Consider the following 19,951-nt stretch of genomic DNA (forward strand, 5'->3'; position numbering starts at 1 on the left):
CTTAGCCTATGCAAGTGAAAGAAACTTAAATGGGAGAGGCAGAATATATTATGAAGAAAGAAAGATAGTGAGATCATTGATACTGCTATTAAAGAGAATTTAAAGTGCGACCTAGCTCAGAATGGATTAATGAAAACATGAATGACTCGTGTTACATGCACCTTGCATGTGACCACATTACCTCCATTCTGACTCTGGGGTCACATACCCATAAAGACTTTTAGGATCTATGTTCTTTGAACATACTGACATGTACTGCTTTGCATTTCAGTTTATGATTACTGCTTCTGGGTATTACCACTTACAGAAGCACAGATTTCTTTTCCCGTTTTGACTAAATCACAGCATGTTTTGAAGGATATTTGTTGTAGTTGGTTTTTGGTCACTTCAGATGGGAGAATATACTTTTTTTCTGAGGGGGATCTGTTTAAATCATTGGTAGTTTAGTGCCTGTACAAGAATATGTATTGATACAAGTGCCTCCTATAAAACTTTCATATTCATTAAATGGAACAAATGGTAACCTTTTTGTCCTGGCTTTGGATACTTCTAAAAGAGATAATTTTTCTTTTCTTTAGTGATATTATAAAGAACATTTTGTATAACCAGGTGCAAAAGGCTCATTTGCTTTAAGTACTTAAGGTAAGATTTGTGTGAAGCATTTCAAAAAGGAAAAGAACATGGAATTTCAAGGCAGAATCTCTTAAATACGTAGTGATCTATTTCCTGTAAGAATTACATAAAACTGGTGTTACAGAAAGCCTTTTCTGAAGTCTCCAATATTTTCTGCAGGTCACATATACCAGAGAACGTAGCAGGGAACCAGAAGAGGAGGAAATGTACAGTGCAGAGAATTTCCGTCGCATTGCTCGCAGTCTCAGTGGGACAGTTGTCTCGAACAGGGAAGAGACCTTGGTCTCTTCTCACAGTTTTGTAAGTAGAATGATGTGCAGTTTTCCAAAGAGCGTGTAGATTTGCTGTTTTCTGACTACATATAGTAGCCTATAAACAAGAAAGCAAACAACTGAGTAATAAGCCATAATGAAAGCTTGTCTTTGCAATTTCTGTTCTCCTTCTGGAAGAAGAATGAGCTTTTCTTTAAACAAAGTCATTTTTTCAGGAGTCAAGAGTAATACCTTCTGCAACTGTAAGATGTGAGCTAGAGTTCCTTGTCCAGTACACAAAGACATTCAGAATAAACTTTTTACTTTCTTTTTGTTAATTAGATAAGTGGAAGATAAAAACTGCCAGTAAGGAAAACAGTAACAGATTATTCTTGGTGATGAGCAACATAACCAGCTATAATAATCAGTTCCAATGCTTACTGGCCTGCTCTTGTTTTGTGAATTCAGTTTGTGAACTAAACCTTTATGACTGGTTTGTGTGGCTTGTTTTGTTTTCTCCTTGGTATATTTCAGTCTTGGTATATACCAAATCTCCTTGGAATATTTATGCAAGCATATTCCAATCAAATAATCCTCCCAAGTAGCCCACCACTGCAGTAAGAGCCTTACTGGATTGATACAATTTTTGTTTGTATTTCTTCACTTACAAATGCATGGTGTTTTTTTCGTTTTTTTGTTTTTTTCTCCAGCAACTCATCCTTTTCCTTGGATCAACACCACTGTTGCTTGATTCAACCCAACTCTGTGTTTACTCATCACTTTATGTTTTTTCTTCTCCTTTCTCATTTTATAAAAGGAAGCACCAAATGTGAGGAAAATGCCAATGGAAACCAGCCACCGTTCTTCCAGCTCCACTTCCCTTCCTTTCCCCCATGATCCTCCTGTGTTTCCCTTTGATCCCCAGCACACCCCAAACCAGGTGCAGCACCTACCCCATGATGTACTGATGCCCAGCATGGTGGGCAAGGCACGTAAACCATCAGGTAATCACAGGATTTTTCATCCTCGTTCGTGATCAAAAATATTGCTGAAATATATCGCTGCAGATCTTGCCTTTCTCACAATATACCATCTCCAGAAATCTGAAAGGATTAAACACATTCTTTTCCTCTTCTGCCCTTCAGAGTTGTTCAGTGATTCTATGCCAAGTAGACATAAAATGATCTTTATGGAAACATTATAATTACTTTTAATATGAACTCATGTTTACATCTTTGTGAGATATTTTCTTCAGTATTTTAGCAGCAGTAAAACCCACCACATTATTGTCATGTATTAAAGTATATCTGCAAGCTACTAGTTCCAGCAAATCACGAATGTAACTGTGCTAGTAGAAATAACTAATTTCTGCATTTTTCCACTTGTGAATTACTTTTCCCATGAAAGATATCAAAACCAGTTTAATCTCCCAGCCTTGAAGTACTTTGGGCTTCTCCTTGATGACACGAGATGGCGATTAAAGAAATCTTTTGCCCTGCGAAGTTTGTGGTAGTAACTGAAGTAGGATAAGTAGAAAATGCAGAGAGGAAGATAAATGCTATAGAAAGATTGCAATTACTTTTTGTTCAGAATTACACATCAACCATTAACTGGATGTGTTAGTGATGAAGTTTATCTTCTGTCATGCATTGGCCAGCTGAAAGTTCTGAGAGGAAGCAACAATACACAAAAAATAACTGAGAAGCCCTTTGTTTTTTTTCCCTAGGAGATCAGAAGAACATCATCCAGAAACTTCTGGTTGTGCCTGACAGGGGTGAAGCTTTCCAAGGTGAAGACTACCCAGGCATGGCACTGAGCTGTGGCAGTCTTCCTTGTGCACCCAGAGGCACCCTCCCCCAGGGGCAAAAACCTCTTCCTAATCCGTGTTCTGGAAGTGGAGCGTCAAGTGTCTCTGGCCATTGGCTGAACATGAGCTACCCTGCCAGACAAACAGCAACATTACCAGATAAACGAATGACACTCTGGAGGAAATGTGCTGGCCAACCAGGCAAGAGTTTACAGGAAGGCTTCCTCCAACAGCCTTCACAACATAAAATGCGTGAGTCTTATGTCACCAGTTGCAGGCTGCCAGCCAGCACAGACTACAGCACTTTAAGAATACCGCATCAGCCTTCTTGGGACCTCGGTGCCCCTCAAGGTTGTCCTGTGCCCCCTTCCTCCATGAAGGCCCCGGGTCCAAGGAGAGTTGATATGCCTCCAGAAGAAGACTGGCGACAAAACAGCTATACCCCTCAGCCAGGCAGAAGGTGGATGCTGCCAGTGCATGTGAAGGATGGGGCTTTTTCTTCAGCGTCAGAGGCACACAGAAATATGCTGGCTCGAGCAGCAGCAGCTACTGGCACTGTGCAGAAAAATGGGTGGTAAGGCCCCATCCACTCCATGCACCATGATAAATCACTCTGTGAACAGACTATTGCAGTTGCTATAGTGTGGATTATATGGAGACAGCGAACTCTCTCAATCAATTACCTGTGCCAGTTTTGTCTTACAATGTAGCTATGTAATATGTGGAAACTAATTGCACTGTATTTCTTTTCTGACACTACTGAACTGCTGTCTGGATGGGGAATCTTAGCTATTATAGTCTTGGCCTCTTCTAGCAAAAAACGTTGTAGGAATGTTAGGCATCAGGGGCATTGGTTTACGGGTAAGTTCAAAAGTATACGCATGTTTTGAAGGAAGACGGCCGTTAATTAAGGACATTTTTAAGGATTTTTTCATGAAATGTAGCTTTGATAAATTCTTTGCATACGAAGCCAATTACTTTGTTTTCTTCTCCTTCCTCTTCTCTTTCCTTCATAGGGAAAAAATAAACTAACCAACTTCCCAGGTTCCAGTAAATCTACACTTGACAAGCTGGAAGTTAGTGAAACAAACCCAGTTTTCTGCGTACTGAGATCTCATTTCAGAGATCACAGCTGCAGTTGCTGCTGAGGAAGTGGCAGGGAGACATTGTTCATTGGTAAACCAGAGTTTTTCCCCACTTCCTTAAGGCAAACTAACAATGCTTCAAACAGAAAAGATTGTTAATGCTGCACGCTTAATGACACCAATGTAAACACAGAATAAGTTTAACTATTTTAGTGTCAAACATACTTGCTTTTGTAAGTATTTTTCAAATAAACCTATGAAAATAGTTCTACTCACCTGTTTATGAGCTTTTTTTGCCATTTGCCTTTGCTGATGAATTGATCTGAAATTGCTTGTTTTCTTACGCACTGAGTAAATTGTTATGCTTCCTTTACAAAGTTTATATAATAAGTGTGTGTTTAGAGCCAAGGACATCGCAAGGGTGTAGTTCTGTTCCTAGATTTGATGTTTTACACTCCTGTAACTTTCCCTTCCTAACAGGCAGTAGTTACATGTCCTTTGTAAAGTATTTGAAACTTCCTGGTTGGGGAGGGTGGCGACATCTATTGAATCTATGCAAGATGTATGTAAATAGGATTCTTACCCTTATCCAGAGGATATATAGAAATGATTGATGTCATGAAAAATCTCATTGTAACAAGAGTTCCACTCCTGCTCCTGTATGTATAACAAGATGTGCTGCTTATAAGCTGTTAAAACCTGTGCTGTTGCATGTTAACATAAAAATGGGACTGTAGATCAGGACCTTCCATCCTGGCCAGCTAGTGGAAGATACAGACTGCCCTCTAGTGCATGGTCTTGCTAATCTGATCACACTGGTGTTCTGGGTGAGTATTATAATTTTCATTTCCACTTCATTTCATTACTTGCACCTTGGTGCTTGATAAGATTTCATCTGCTCTTGCTGTTTAGTCTGCTTGAATTTCATTCATTTCACTAAACATCATTTTTCAGTTTCTTGTTTCTGAATAATTAATTGCTATTATGTTGACTTGTTACAATTTCATGTCACTATGTAACGTTGAATCATGTTTTTCCTTTGGGATCATATTGCACATTTCTGTGTACATTACTGACCCCACTAGCTCTAGGGGTGGGACACAAACCTTTCTTTCTGTACTCTACCATTCCAAAATTCCCTTCCTAGTTTTGGCTTTTTCAGAGTGGTTTAGCCAGTTTAATAATATGAAATTTTGAACAATGCTGCTAATTTTTAATTTTTTTACTAATTGTTTAAAAATAAATCAACGGAGTATTACTATACTGAAACAATGGTTTTGATTAAGATTTGTTTCCGCACAGGTATGGACCTGTTGGTCTCTTTGGCTGCTCATAGACACATGGTAACAAACTGAATTTCCTAGCTGAGGAAGTAAAAGTTGGCTTATAGGAAGTGGCTCCAAGGCAGAACAGAAGTGGATGCTTGTGTGGTGCACATCTGATGGAAACATTCCTGTTGCATTTGCTACTCTCATTGGTATATATTATTGGTCTATTTATTTATTTATTTATTTATTGGTCTATATATATATTTATATATATATATTTTCTTTTTTTACACCTATAATAGATCAAGTTACAGTAGCCCCAGTATACAGATGAGGACATAAATATTTTCTGCTTTTCTCACTATAGCTCTAAAAGAGTCAGGGTACAGAGTGAGGCTCTGAGTAGTCTTGAACTCAGTTATCTGAAACAAAAACAAAAATCTGCCAAAATAAAGCACAAAGCCACTTATTCAAGAAGCAAAATGTAGTACGAAACATTTTCAACTAAAGGAAACACATATGTTTATTTTTTATTAATAATCCTAGCTACTGGGAAGAAGGAAGTATGCTTCTGTAAAATGTGCAGAACAATCCTGAGCCTAGGCAACTCATCTTCATCATATTAGCACTGGTGTTATTCAGTTTTTCTTTTCAAAGGAAAGTGTTGGTGTTTTATGTTGTTTTCTTTTGGTGGTGGTTGGTTTTTTTTGTTTGTTTGTTTTGCACTGATTGTTATAACTCTTATGTTTCAAAATTGATTATAAATCTGTGTATACTAACTGCTTAGTATTAAATTAACTGAACTAGAGACCTGAAGTGGTCAAATTAGGACATAACTTCTGAAACATTTCCATACCAAGCAGTATGCTAATATATCAGACTAAGAAATAAACCAAAGTAGATTCAAGAATACATTTAACATGGAAGGAAATGCAATCCTGAAGACCGACCCTTACTTCTGTAACTTCTGCCTGCAAGTCTTAGTGATGTTAGTAAGTCTTGCATTGTGTTTTCACTAACTGCAAACTTTCTGTCCCCTCAGTGATGTTTATTTCTATTTGTACCCTAGAAAGTACATTGTGTTAGTTCAATGGCTCATTAAAAATCACTGCCCATAAGACAGGAGGAAGCTTCCACTAGCAGCTATTTTGGAACAGTATTTCTTCTTAAAGCTTGTAAGCTGTGATGCATCGTAACCATGGTTTTCTTCCTAAATACCTCTGTTACTGGCTGCAGAGTAGTTTAGGGGATAGAATTGCAGTGGAGGGGAAAAAAAATCTTAAATCTGCATCTTAAATAATTCTAGTTTTCCTGAAAGTAAAACATTCACTGCATTTGTACAATCTCTCAAAGTGTTGTAATGTATTTAGACCTGGCTATGTAGGGGGAAAAGAGGAGCAATAATAAGGATTTAGTGTTCTAGTAGTAGCAAACATATGTAAATATAATCTTTCTGTGTATGAAAAAGGAACTACCTAGCAAAGTTATTTCTCTTGAAGGCAACCATGTTTGTGCATGCTGTTTATGGAAAACATACTCTGACTTGCTGAGAAGCTGATTTGGTCCAGTGGAGCATGTGCTAGAGGGTCCAGCACCAGTCAGACACAAAATGAACTTTGCTTCAGAGAAGTGTAAGGTAAGTGCCTAGTTCTTCATGAACAAAGGTTGCAACACCCACATTAAGGTGTGTGGACTTGGAGAAGCCAAGAGGAAAGGAGAGGAAGGAAACTTTTTCTGATGTTTTCTGTGTTTCCTAACATTGCTGACAGTGATGGTTGGGGTAGGAGGTAAAAAGTACAGAAAGCATTCCCAGTAACTGGACCATCTTGCATTTAATGTCATTTCATCTATTTGCATGTTTTGGCAGTTTGAACTAACTCCATCTTTGTCATGAATTAATAAGTCACCTTAATTATGCACTGAGTGCATAGTTCAGTGAAGAGAAGGCAGATCTGTGAATCACTTTGCGGGAGAGAGAGAAGAGGAAAAAGAAAGCGAAAGAAAAGAGAATTTAAGTGGGTTGGAACTGAAGGAAATAGATGAGTGAAAAAGATCAGTAACAAAAACATATATATGTTGCATCTCTCCCTTAGGTGTTTCCATCTTTCTGGAGAATGCTTGGCAATGGGTCTATCTGAATTTTCTCTCTGTGTATAATTCCTAGGCAGAAAGGATCCTCAGAACCAGGGTACTGCTTTTGCTTTTGGAAAGGGAAGATTGATGTAGAGGGTGGTCAGTGATCTTTATAGGACTAATAATATTTATGCCACTGTAAATTAAACTATGCAGAAACATTATACATACAAAATAATATGTAAATAGGCATAGGGTAAATGGTGTAACGGCCAGGTTGATGTTTATACCAGCTGAGGCAAAGTTTAAAAATGCACTTACATTTTTACAGATCCCTCACTTGCATTAGGTATATTTTGGAGTCTCTTAACACTGTGCCATTTCCTGCTTAGCACTGTGAGTGGTAAAAAGCAAAAGTAAGATTTCTACACATCTGTTTGCTGCCACTAGCATTTTAGCACTGCAAATCACTGTTCAGAATGTTTTCAAGCCTAGTTACATGGATCTGTAATGCACCTTTTACACTACTTCCACAGTTATTATCACTGGTGGAGTCGCTTTAAAGTTTTGTGCAATATTGGGAAACTGCACTGACTTAAAAAAAAAAAAAAAAAAAAAAAAGCAAAAAACCAGAGTTACCAGAGTTAACAGATGATTGCTAGTACAAATTGCAAGCTACTCAACTACCACAGTTTTAGCCTGTTGCACTTGCTTCCTGCATATTTCCTTCACACTCTGGTTACCTCAGTGAACTGGCTACAGAAGTACAGACTTGTGTTTTGAAAGCTGGTCAAGGCCTCTGACTTTTTAGCATACTATCACAATCACAAAAAAACAGGCTAAGGCATTCTGGCCTGCGGCACTTAGCCTAACCCTAAAATTTTAGGTGATATTTTTCTAACCTAAACCTAACACTACATCTCTAATTTACATCTCACACCTCTGCAGTGGTAGTACCTCAAACTCTTGCATTGGTTTCTGAAAACATTGTTCGCTTGCTCTGTATAAAGCATTCCTTCCCCTTCTTTTATCTAGTTCAAACTTTTCCTTCCTTAGCCTTAAGCTATTGCTCCTTCTTCCATCTGAGACTAAGCAATTCCCTCTTTTCATTTATCTTACAGTCTTGATGATAATAATAGACTATGAGCCAGTCACCTCTATTCACTCTAAAAATTGAGTTCACTCTGCTTTTTCCTGCCCTCCTTTGTATTCTCTAGTTTTCTTAAAGCCTCCACAAGCAGGAGACCTAGCTAACAAAGTATTCTAGGTAAGCAGGCCTACCTAAAGGACATTATTTAAAAATAAAAACACCCCATCACTCTAAAACAACTATGAGGTAAAAATATGAATTTTTACTTTGAGTTATGTTGACCCATGAACAAGATGCCTTATAGGGAAGAGAAATCCCATGCAATTAGTTGTTACTGAAACGGAAACTTAGTGAGATAAAATGATTCCCAGATTTGATCTGTTATAAAATGCAGCTTGTCTCCTACCTCAGTAATTCATGAACAGCCATGAAGCCTTGTGGCCTTTTTTCTTGTGTGTTCCTGGCAACCACATGGCTGGTCAGAACGTTTTCCTTGAGCATGCTGACTTACTGTAATGTCAAGGAGAGGTTGAAGGAATAATTTGGTCTCCTCCCAAATCACTGATTTGTCTGACATTTGGCAACTGCAGTGCTGTGGTGATAACAATTTCATGATGCTGGAGAAAATGGCGTAAGTGTATGCTTTCCATCTTTCTGAATTACGCTGCATGGTATGAATAATACAGTTTGCCATAAAAACTTGTCTTTGGAGAACAAGGAAATCTTGTGTAGATCTAAGAGAAAGTTTTCAAGTACTTGTATTGAATACTTACACAGTACAGCAATAGGTCAAAATGCATTTGAGTTAAAATGTGGCTTCTACTGAGTCACTCTCACAGTTTATACGAACCACAATACCATTTCTGGCAATTCAGAAAGGACCATTTCAAGCAGTCACTACTGGGAGTCAATGAAATGGAACAAGCTCTTCAAAGTTTTGCCTTCCTTATGTTATTCTTCCCTTCTCAGACCTGGTTTATCTCTGCAAGATTTGCTCTATGCATCCTTTCTCTTGGGGTCTGGAATATATCTCTCTCTCTCTCCTGTGATTCAGTTTCTTTCTTAGAGTTTTCAAAAAGTCCTCGTTGGGTAATTAGATGATTCTGGGACAATGCATTGTGCCAGTTTTCAAGATATGTCGCTATTAGAATCATAAGGGACTGTTCTGACCTCGTGCATGAGATGAATACTGAATTTCACACACTTATATATCTAGCTTCTGCCTGGACTTTTTGTCTGAGGTGACTATTTACTTAAATACATATTCTATTATATCTTGTACTATTTAGGTGAGGTGTCAGAAAAATCTGTTTTAACATAACACCTATTTATTTAAACATCTTTTGCATGCAGCTCAAATGTGTATTGCTTTCAGATGGAACAAGAGGAAGGCAAACATATCTGTATCCCAAATGACTCTACTCTCTATGGTACAGATTAAGATGGAGTGGCTTGATTATTCCCTGCGCCTATTGCTGGCTTTTTTCTTCACTATGAGAGCAGCTGTTCAAAAATTATTCTAGTGCAAGCTAGAGGAAGATCGGTATACAAATCAACTGCAGTCATTTTTATTTTTTTAAAGTGGGTGTTAAAATGTGTGGAATGAGTTGGCCACTTGGTGGCAAAGCTGAATGGCAAATAAGATGCAGTTCTGCTTTTTCGGTAATGCTTTTATTTGAGTGGCATTTATGGGAGATTTGAGGTAAACTGTCAGCTTTATGAAGGCATGCTGACTTCTGCCTTCAGGGCTGTACTTCAGTAATACCACTGACTTCCAACAGTCATTATGCTACTTGTGGTGCTAGTACAAATTGTTTGGTTTGTTGAAGACGAGAGGTAGTGAATCAAACACTTTGTTTTCACTATGAAGTTATATTTGGTAAGCTGGGGCAATGTGAGTGAATGTCCCTTCTAGAAAGAAGAAAGGGTTCCTGGCTATCACTGGAAGTATTTCAGCATGGTAACCACTAGGTATGCTGTCTGGAAGCTGATGTCATTTCCTCTCATCATAGCATCAGAACAAAACTATAGATTGCTCTGAAAGTAATGCCTCTTATTTATTTCTATGAATCTACAACAGCTACAAAGGGCACAATAATACTATTTCATAGAGCAAGTTCTCAGCTACAAAATACTATTTTTCAGCCTAGTCACAACCATTAGTTATGTATTTTCACCAACCATGAACAAGAACAGCATGCCATTCTCATAAAATGGTGCAGATACCAGTGGATTGGTCAGATTGGTGCAGATTGTCATTGCTGCTGCTGAAATGCATCATCTCACTGTGCTCACACCCACTGTTTGGTCTCCTCTGATGTTCAGAAAGTATCAGTGACTGTCAGTGGGTGCCATTTCTTCCACATGGAAGAACTCTCATGTCTGGTGTCTGACATAGAAGTGCATATGAAGCACTTTGTCAGATTGCCCCTCTGCTGCATGGTAACAAAATGTAATATACTGGTGGGAAGGTTCAACCTCTACTGCCAATATCACCAACATCTGCCTCCGACATCATAAAATAAGGGGCATTATTTTCTGAGCAGCCTTCGTAGTATGCTTTTTCCTCACTCAGGGTTTTGTGTCAGCCCATCACTTCACATCCCTAGGGATGTGAAGGTGCATTAGTTGTGGGCTCAAGAGAGAAGGAAGCAACTGAAAGAGCATCTTTTCTGCAGTTCTGCCTCAGGTGAGGTGATAAAAGTGACCTGGCTATACCATGCAAGGTCTCAGGCTTTCTCTGTGTTTGGCAGTATATGGGACAACTGAATTTTTCTCTGTTGTTTTACACTGTCAAACATCAAAACTGCATTTATGGCTGAGCTTCACTTCATTCTATAAGACTGAGTTCATTATTCTATCCTTGTTCGAGTGGGTGCACTTCATGCTAATTCTAAGGCATTGGGAGCAGTGTGTACTTACTGCCTTCCCTACCCCATAGTCTCCCTGTTCTGAACTGATATGGATGATGTTGAAGCAAATGAGCTTTTTTCCAGCTAAGAACTAGACCCTTTAAATTGGTTGTACAATGACAGACATTTGCAGAACACGTGGTATGAAGTAGTAATTCCTACTACTGGGGAGCTTAGCAGTAAATCCAGAGTAGTGATCCCGGATTTCTTTGTGGTACGTACTCTAATGTATCCCAGCTCTTTGTGTTCATGCACACATTTAACTCATGGACAGTGAATTAATAGAATTGTATTTACTAAATCTGCTTTGAAGTCTTAAGTAGTTCATTAATAAATAACCCAAATGGCTATAATTCTGATTCCCTTAAGTTTAGCAGTAGCTTCTGATGAATGTTTTTAAAGTGATATTTCATTCAAAATTTCTAACCTGGACTGTTTTGGTCATATAATAAACTTAAAAATGTCAAACCAAGCTCTTGGGTAAGCTATTATTTTTTTTATACATTTTTGGTGGTCAAGCAGCTTTTCGTGCTCAAACTGGGTACTGAATCCCTCTTGGCTCTTGGTCTTCTCCTTCTGACCTGGGTAGGGCAAGAACAATGCTTTGCTGTGAACTTTGGCTTTGGAACAGTGTTTCCATGATTTCTGATTGACTGTGGGGAGTAGCACAGCTCAGTACAGCTCTTACACATTTCTCACTTATTAGCCATAATGCAAAGCAGCAGCTGTATAGATGTGTGGTGCGTTTGTGTAGGTATCGTTTTATGTACATGCATAGATGCCTGCTAAAGAGGGCTGGGTTCGTTGGCAGACAGAATAGTCAGAGGGTGTTTCATTCAGAGGGCACTTGGTTGGGTTGGTTGCTCGTTGTTCTCTCGTTTTTAGCCTTGGGGAGCTCTTGCAATCTGCACAGCTCTGTACTGGTAGAACTGAGGAGAGAGGCTGAAATCAAGAGGAAAGCAACAAATACTGTTTTTGTTGTTGTTAGGGAGGGATGGGGGGAATTCTTGATTTGTTTTCTAAATCGGCGATTTATTATGGAATAGCGGCAGAGCGTGAGCTGCCTTACGCGCACACGGCTACGGCCCCGGGGCGCTGCGGGCACAGGTGCGGGGCGGAAGCTGCCTCAGCCCGCAGGCCCGCCGCCGCCCGCCGCCTCACAAAATGGCTCCTCCGGAGCGGGGGCGGCCCCGCGGAGCTCTCCATGGTGGCCGGCGGCTCCGCGCCGTTCCGCCGCCCCTCGGCTGGAGCCCGGCGCCCGCCCAGCCCGGGGGGCGGGGAAGCGGCGGGGCGCTCCGGCTCCCCCGCCGTCGCCACCTCCCCGGGCCGGGGCAGCCCGCGACGCCGGGCCGCAGCCCCCGCCCCTTCCTCTCCGCGCCGCCCCGCGGGGAGCGGAGTTTCGCCACGCTCCCTTACGGCCGCGCCGCCGGCTCGGCGGAGGCAGGAGTTTCGCCACGCTCCCGCAGTCCCCTCGTGGGGCGGCGGCGCGGTGCATGCCGGGCCCGAGGCGGACCGTCCCTTCGCTGCGCGAGGAGCTGGGAGCCGCGCCTGCCGCCATGTTCCGCCGGGCCGCCGCCGCCCGGGGCCTCTAGCCGCCCGCGCCTCGCCCGCCGCCCCGCGCCCCTCTCCCGCCAGCCCGCGGGCGGAGGAGGCGGACGAAGGCGCCGCCGCGCCCAGCAGCCGCCGCCGGAGCCCGGCGGCGCTCAGCGATGTCCGCCAAGGAGGGGAGCAAGGTGCTGCTGCTGCCGCCCCACGCCACCAGCGAGCGCGCCGTCAAGGGTGAGCGAGCCGCGGCCCCGCGCCGCCCGGGAGGGGGGGGGGGGAGCCGGCCCGGCGGAGCGCGGGGGCGGCCGGCCGGACCTTCGGCGGGAGGCCGCGGTGGGCGAGGGACGGGTGGCCCTGGGCGGGGACCGCGCCCGCAGGTGGGGAACGGGGGCGCGGGGCGAGGAAAAGCGGGGCTGGCTTCGTTTCGCGGGTAGACGCTGCGCTGGGCGCCGCCGGGGGAAGGCGCCGCTCGGCTCGGGCGGCCGCTGCGGGGCCGGCCCTGCGTGGGGCTGAGCCGGGCGGGCGGCCTTATGTAGCCCGAGGCCTGTGCCGCGGCCCCGCGTGCGGCCCGACCGCGCCTGGCACCGACCCGCAGGGGCTGCTCGCCCGGGGCGTCGGGCCCTTCGAACTCTGCGGGATTCTCTGCCGTCTGCGCATTGATGCCGGGTCGTGATGCCGGGAAAGAAGAGCCGCAGCCTCTGCCATTGGCGGTCGGTTCTGATGGACGGACTCACCTTGATCCGTTTTTTTCCTGGGTGTCAGGGTTTTACTGGAAGTCTCTACAAGCCAAACGTTATGCTGCTGGGAGGAAAAGGTAAAACGTTGATGTGCAAATAGCTCTGTGTGACACTGAGGCTGTCTGGCGACCACAGTGCTGTGAAAAGCAGCTCACTGACCATGTCATCTTAGTATTTCAAGGAGAGTAACCCTTTGCAACTGTAGCACTGTACTTGTTAGATTTAACCTTTCTGTTTGGATGATGCCATCAGCAATGAGCATTTCAGCTCTTTGGTTGCTTGGATGACAGGTAGCACCCAGAGGTCTGACATGGTGCTGCATTTGGCTGTGGCACTGTGAGCATGGCTTTGTGGCAGCAGACTGGGGCAGCTGGAAATCTGTGGCTGTGTACAAAGCAGTCTGGTTGCAAGGCTGACATTCCTAAGAGCACACAATCCAACTGATTTCAGAGGAGAGATCCTGATCATTTAGCTGAACGGTTTGTCTTGGGAAATGAAGAGAATGCTTTTCTCTTCAGCAGGTGCTAATTAAACCCTTGGAAGCCTGTAACATTTTGGAAATTTGCACATTTCCCAATTTGCTGGAAACCTTTGCTCATAGTGAGTTGCTACCCATTGGGGGTTGCTTAACCTGTTGATTTGTCTGAACACATAGTGAAAGTAGAAAATGATAGAACTGGTAAATTAGGGACCTGTGTTAATTAGGGCTGTTGGTGCTAAACTTATAGTGGTGTTTAGGCTTGCTGAGGTCTTATACCTCTACTGTAGTCTGTTGTAACAAATATAATTTCTTCAGGTGATGTGGAAGAGCCTGCTGATTTCCAAAGACTCTGTAACTCCGCTCTGTTAGGTGATGGCTGTGATTCTGGTTGCTAGAAGGGGTAGTTAGGGCTTGCTTCATTCTGGCAGGATCACAGCCTGAGGCTACAGTGTTTCTCTGAACCTGGCTGTGTGGGATAGAGGCGTGTTAAAGGTAAGTAGGCCTTGGTACCTTCATCTGGAAGAATCACAGCCAATTTAGCGTTTATACAGAGGCATTTTTCTCTTCTTTCTGTCAGCCTGCCTGCTCTATACCTGCTGTGCTGAACTGTGGGGTTCTGGAGGGAGCCGGGCAGCTGTGCTGAGCTGTGTTCTTAGCATGAAGGGCAGATGGCTCCACCACCCCCTGCCCCAGTGAGGTGCTTGTGCAGCTTGAAATATTTCAACAGCAACCCCAGTGTAGCAGGATTGCAGGTTGTGTCAGGGCATAGCGGGTGCATCTGTGCAACAGAAATACATTTGTTGAAAGCATGCTAAAATGTGACATCTCTGTTCACAAATAGACGTGCTACCTCTCACATACAGGGAGCGCTCCTCATATTCTTACGTATGACACAATGAACAAATTACAGGGATGGTGATGCTAGTTGAAAATAGGTGGGCCCTCTGCTTCTGTCAAGACAGCACTGTGTGCCAGGGGACAGAAAATATTAATTTATTCTGATGAAAATGCATGGACTGGGTGTGCTTGTGAAACTGTTGAATGGTTAAATAATGTCCTGTACTTTCTAATTTTTAAATGCTGAAGAATCATTGTAGAATTGAGAGCTTTTCAACAAAGTATCAAGTCTGTCACTGATAGATATTAATGAATTTATTTACTGGGATACGTTTCTAGGAATCTGCTTAAAGCAATCATTTTTCACCAAAATTCAAAAGCACTATTGGTTGGAAAACCATATAAGGGGTTCTTGGATGCTGTCAGCTCCATTCCCAGAAGAAATCTGTTTGAGGCATCCAGGTTTTCTGCCTCTCATTGCTGAGGCATTTCTTTTATAACATCTCAGTTCCCTGAGAACAGCCACAGAACTTGGAAGAAAAATGCAGTGCTGTTACCTGATGTCTCTGTGCAGTAGAGCATTGGGCTGTATTTTTCTCATGCTCTCCGTGCAGCACATCTTCTGAGGGAGAAAGATGAATTCAGGACTTAACGTTTGCTGGTATTTGTATTGCTTTATCTGTTGCTCTTATTTCAGCTTTTTCTTTCTCTGTTGGTGGAAAAGGGGAAAAGTAACAGAGACTATCAAAAATAAGATGCTGTGGGAAATTAAATTATTTGTTATTAATACATGTTGGCAGAAGTAGGCAAGAGATACTCAAGAAAAAAACATTAGTTACTAATGGTATGATAATGTAATAATCAAATTATTAGTTTAATTACATACAAATAATTTACTGATTAATAAAGCTGGGGTAATAATTAGGATATGGCCTCCTTTATATTTTGACCTGTATATTTGTCTACTAGTCAGAGATGCCCATGTCTAAAAAATACCTGACATGTTATCAGGTAGAATGTTCATATTGGACATATACATAACACAGTCGTGGCTTCAGATGCGCCGTGTGCCGTCTGGCTGCATTGGCCTTGCATTCCTTCCAAATAAGAATTATGAATCGGTGTCTGCATGTATTATAGTATATTAAAAGCTCACATTTTTTTTTTTTTTTTTCCACTTCTTAGTTAAGTTGTGTCTAAGTAATTTGTACTTGCAGCTTCTCTTTTAAATGAATGGTTAGCTGCAGGGTTGAAATGCATAGATTCACTGGTGGCAGGTGAGAGGACAAGGGAAAATGGCCTCAAGTTGTGCCAAGGTATGCTTAGGTTGGATATCAGGAAACACTTCTTTAAGAAAGGGTTGTTAAGCACTGGAATAGGCTCCCCAGGGAGGTGGTTGAGTCACCATCCCTGGATGCGTTTAAAAACCATTGGGATGTGGTGCTCAGGGCCGTGATTTAGCAGAGGGTTGTCAGAGTTAGGGTAGTATGGTTAGGTTGTGGTTGGACCTGATGATCTTTAAGATCTTTTCCAACCTCAGTGATTGTATGATTCTGTTTGTGGCGTTTGGTTTCCCCAGGCCATCGGATGGCCGGGCTTCTGCTGCTGCATATGACAGAGATGAGAAAAGGTACCTGTCTTCTTGATTTGATGCTTTCTGAGATGCCCTCTTTGTCTCTGAAGAACACTTAGTGTGTTGTGCTGTCTTGTGGAAGATAGCATTCGAACTGCTGTTTGTATTTAATGATTCTGTCTGGTTCTTCTGATTTTACTTTATTTTTGCAATGAGTGACTGCCTTTGGTCAACATCTGTGAAGATGATGTCTGCTTTCCTGGTGATGGGAGACTTCAGGATACCTTTATTTTGAATAAAAGCTATGATGAAGTGTGATAGGTAGATGGTCATTTTTAGCTATTAAATGATGTTTATTGAAGCAACTCAACTACTCCACAAATCCCAACGAGAAGTAGCTCATGGTTTAGCCTAGAGCGGGATCCTAACTTAAGATACTAATAGCTATTTTTTGGCAGTGATGTCCATGTGTGAGAAAAAGAATTGTAACATTTGACTTCAAAATAGGGAGTCTGATGTAAATTAAAAAGGAACAAAACACACAGATGAAAGGATAGGTGTATACAGGCAGCTGGACAACCGTTTTGAAAATACAGTTAGACCCTTAGAATGCCTTTATGCTGCTGCCTAGCCTGATTCAAAACTGACTGAGGAGAGGAGGAGGCTATTAAAGAGAATATTAAAACTTTGGGGGGAAAAAAATCATAGTTATGATGTGGGAGAGAAAGTGGAATGGAACAGAATTCTGATGAGTTAATGTTTGAAAAGCCGTATGTGTTCTTTCTCATGTTTCGAGGGAGTAATGAGAATGCATGAACTGTAAACAACAAGAACGAGCAGCAAACAAAGAAACCCACGTCTGCCTTAGTTTCACCCTTAGTAGGGTGAGGCTTGGGATGATAAGGCCAGAGCAGAAATCTGGCAACTACTTTCATCCATGTTTGTGATGGAAGAGCCAAAGAACTCCTTCCCAGGTGTCAATTTTTTATTTTCTTTTTTTTTCTGAATGGGACTGAAGAAGTCTCACAGAAATGTAAATGGTTTCAGAACATACCAACAGTATGAATTTTAAAGAGTGTATATCCTGGGACCAGAAGATATTTTTCTAGTGGTATTCTTTTTCTAATGGAATTTTTTTTTTCTTTGGGGTTTTCAGGTGCAAAATTGCTGATCTATTTTCTGTAGCCTGTGGCATAACTCATCTTCTAAGTCTGAGAAGTGGAGCACAGCAGCGTTTTTACCAAGCTCCAGATTGAACTGAAGAGCTGTAGATCAGTGAGTTTAATTTAAGCAGACTCACAGCACTTGTGAAAGAGTAGACTGACTCAGTCCTTGGAGAAATATGGTATTAAATAGGAATCAGTCCAGTTTTCATAGAAGGAAATCCAGAGGAATTTTTGGCATTTATTTGGAGGAGCCAGTAATGTGATTGATCCAGGCAAAGCCATTGATCATGCTCCCTCATCGGAGTCTTTAAAGTAAACAAAGGAGGAAATGTCCTCTTTGGGATCAAAATTAGTTAGGAAAGAAAATACATTGCTGGGTAATAAACTTCTATACTTGAAGGAGATTAACATCTGTCTATATATCACAGAATCACAGGGTTGGAAGGGACCTCAAGGATCACGAATCTCCAACCCCCTGCCACATGCAGGGCCACCAACCTCCATGTTTAATGCTAAACCAGGCTGCCCAGGGCCCCATCCAACCTGGCCTTGAACACCTCCAAGGACGAGGCATCCACAACCTCTCTGGGCAGCCTGTTCCAGAACCTCACCACTCTCTGGGTAAAGAATTTCCCCGATATATTTAATATATATATTCTTAAATTATTTAGAAAGCAGAATGAATAGCAAAGTAATAGTGCTCACTTATGGTAGTGAACTTCCAGAGCTGTTTCAGAAGGCCTCCGTTAGACTGAGCGGGTGGTTTGCCAAGCTGCAGGAGACACAGCTGTGACAAAGGCCGAGTAGTAGAGACTACAGGGGAGGAACATCCTTTGCTGTGGTGAGATCTGGAAATAAACATTAGGTCTGTATGGGTGGTATCTGAAAATACTAGTTTGGTGACAGTTGGACAGACTGATGGGAATTTAGGGATCGTTAGAGGATCAGTTTAGGACAAAGAGAAAGAGAGAGCAGCAGCATCCATTTCCTATGTCTTGTGTTAAATGTTCATCTGGAATGGCAGCATGTAATTTTTGGTCCCCCATCCTGGTTTTCTTCTTTATCTAGAGATACGTTCAGCAGCACAGAGTGATTTTGTGTGAGGTAGAATGGAAAATTATGAATCTGTAACTTGGAGAAGGGGTATATGAGCAAGGGGGATTGTTGGGTGCTGCTTACATCAGTTCTCACTAGAAAAGATTAGCAGGAAATAACTGCATTTTCTGTTTTCCAGTGAAAAGGAGAACAGCAGTACTGAACAACATTTTCCTGAAATGAGTATGAGGGAAGGTGGAATACTTTTTCCCATAATTTATGATTTAAATTGTGGAATTCATAGCAATTACATGCAGTAATGAAACTTACTTTGCTAGAGGAAATCCTTAAGCCACCCTGTTTGGAACATGAAGCACAGTGAGGGAAAGTCCTGTGTATCAGGAGAAGAAGCATGTTTAAACATTAAATAATCTCCTATTGTAATGCAGTGTAGTCATTTTTAAAGGTGGTCCTCTAGTGGTTTTCAGACAAGTAATACTTCTTTCTGAGAAAAATTTTCAAAAGCGTTCACCAAATTAATGGAAAAAAAGCTCAGCATAGAAGGTGAATGCAGCATGGCATGTTAGGCATAACCGTGGTTTCATCTGAGATTCATAATGTTATGGAGTTTTTAAGACTGCAAGAGATGAAAGAAAGAGTGCCTGCAGTCCTTTCGCTAAGCTTCGAGGTCGACAGGGTCATCTGTCTTAGCTTTAAGAACACTTGACACTGTAGCAAGAGACATGCCTTTAAAGAAACTTGAATAAAGGGATAATTTTCGTGGCATTTCAGAGTAATGCTATAATCCACAAGGAACTGACTTCACAGAATGTGTACTGTATTGTTTGGGATGAGTGGGATAACTTGTATCTTTTGACAGCTATTGATACTAGCTTTCTGATTCAAGAAGATGCTGTCATGTGTTAGTGTTTGAGTAATACTGTCAAGGTTGCAGGTCTGTAGCCCCACCATCTGTGATGTCTTCGTGCTATTTCTTCATCGCGTGATGTCCTACCAAGTGAAAGAGGACAATTGGATGTATTTTGTCCTTATAGTAGTAGTCGTGGATGTTCTTCTTGGTTCATATAGATATTAGTATATAGAGGTGGAAACTCCAGGGACAGACCAGAAGATAAACTAGGAATTGGGGTTTGTTGTTTTTTCTGAATGCTGGTTCATAGTTAGCGATGCATTCATAGAACCTAAGCCCCCAGAAGCCCACAGAACACAGCCAAACAGCAAACACAGACAACAATGCTGGCGAAGTGAATAATGCTGGCTTTTCTTCACAGAGCGCCATAGTTGTATTCACTTATGAGTTGTATGCCTTTATGAGCCAGCAGTGAGTGTGCACTTGCAGCTCAGAAGGCCAGCAGTATCTGGGCTGCTTCAAAGGAGAGTTGACCAGCAGGGCGAGGGAAATGACTGTTCCCCTCTGTTGTGCCCTGATGGGGCCCC

At 42.1% G+C, this 19,951-nt stretch overlaps 2 protein-coding genes across 12 annotated transcripts in view; both read left to right on the plus strand.

The window, feature by feature from the left end:
- The window catches only part of USP54 (ubiquitin specific peptidase 54), a 95,680-nt gene extending 91,633 nt beyond the window's left edge, over positions 1-4,047 (plus strand). For 9 of the 10 annotated variants that reach the window (XM_048946749.1, XM_048946753.1, XM_048946742.1 and 6 more), the window contains 3 exons: positions 793-933; positions 1,702-1,888; positions 2,611-4,047. In XM_048946749.1, the coding sequence (XP_048802706.1) occupies positions 793-933; positions 1,702-1,888; positions 2,611-3,269 (987 nt within the window). In that variant the 3' untranslated portion in view covers positions 3,270-4,047. The remainder of the gene's footprint in view (positions 1-792; positions 934-1,701; positions 1,889-2,610) is intronic. The other variant, XM_048946751.1, reaches the window with a different exon arrangement.
- Positions 4,048-12,721: 8,674 nt separating this feature from the next.
- PPP3CB (protein phosphatase 3 catalytic subunit beta) overlaps positions 12,722-19,951 on the plus strand; it is a 45,053-nt gene continuing 37,823 nt past the window's right edge. For both annotated transcript variants that reach the window (XM_048946774.1, XM_048946775.1), the window contains exon 1: positions 12,722-12,898. In XM_048946774.1, coding sequence (XP_048802731.1) covers positions 12,829-12,898 — 70 coding nt within the window. In that variant the 5' untranslated portion in view covers positions 12,722-12,828. The remainder of the gene's footprint in view (positions 12,899-19,951) is intronic.

This window comes from Lagopus muta, chromosome 5, assembly GCF_023343835.1.
Source record: "Lagopus muta isolate bLagMut1 chromosome 5, bLagMut1 primary, whole genome shotgun sequence".
Taxonomy (NCBI): domain Eukaryota; kingdom Metazoa; phylum Chordata; class Aves; order Galliformes; family Phasianidae; genus Lagopus; species Lagopus muta.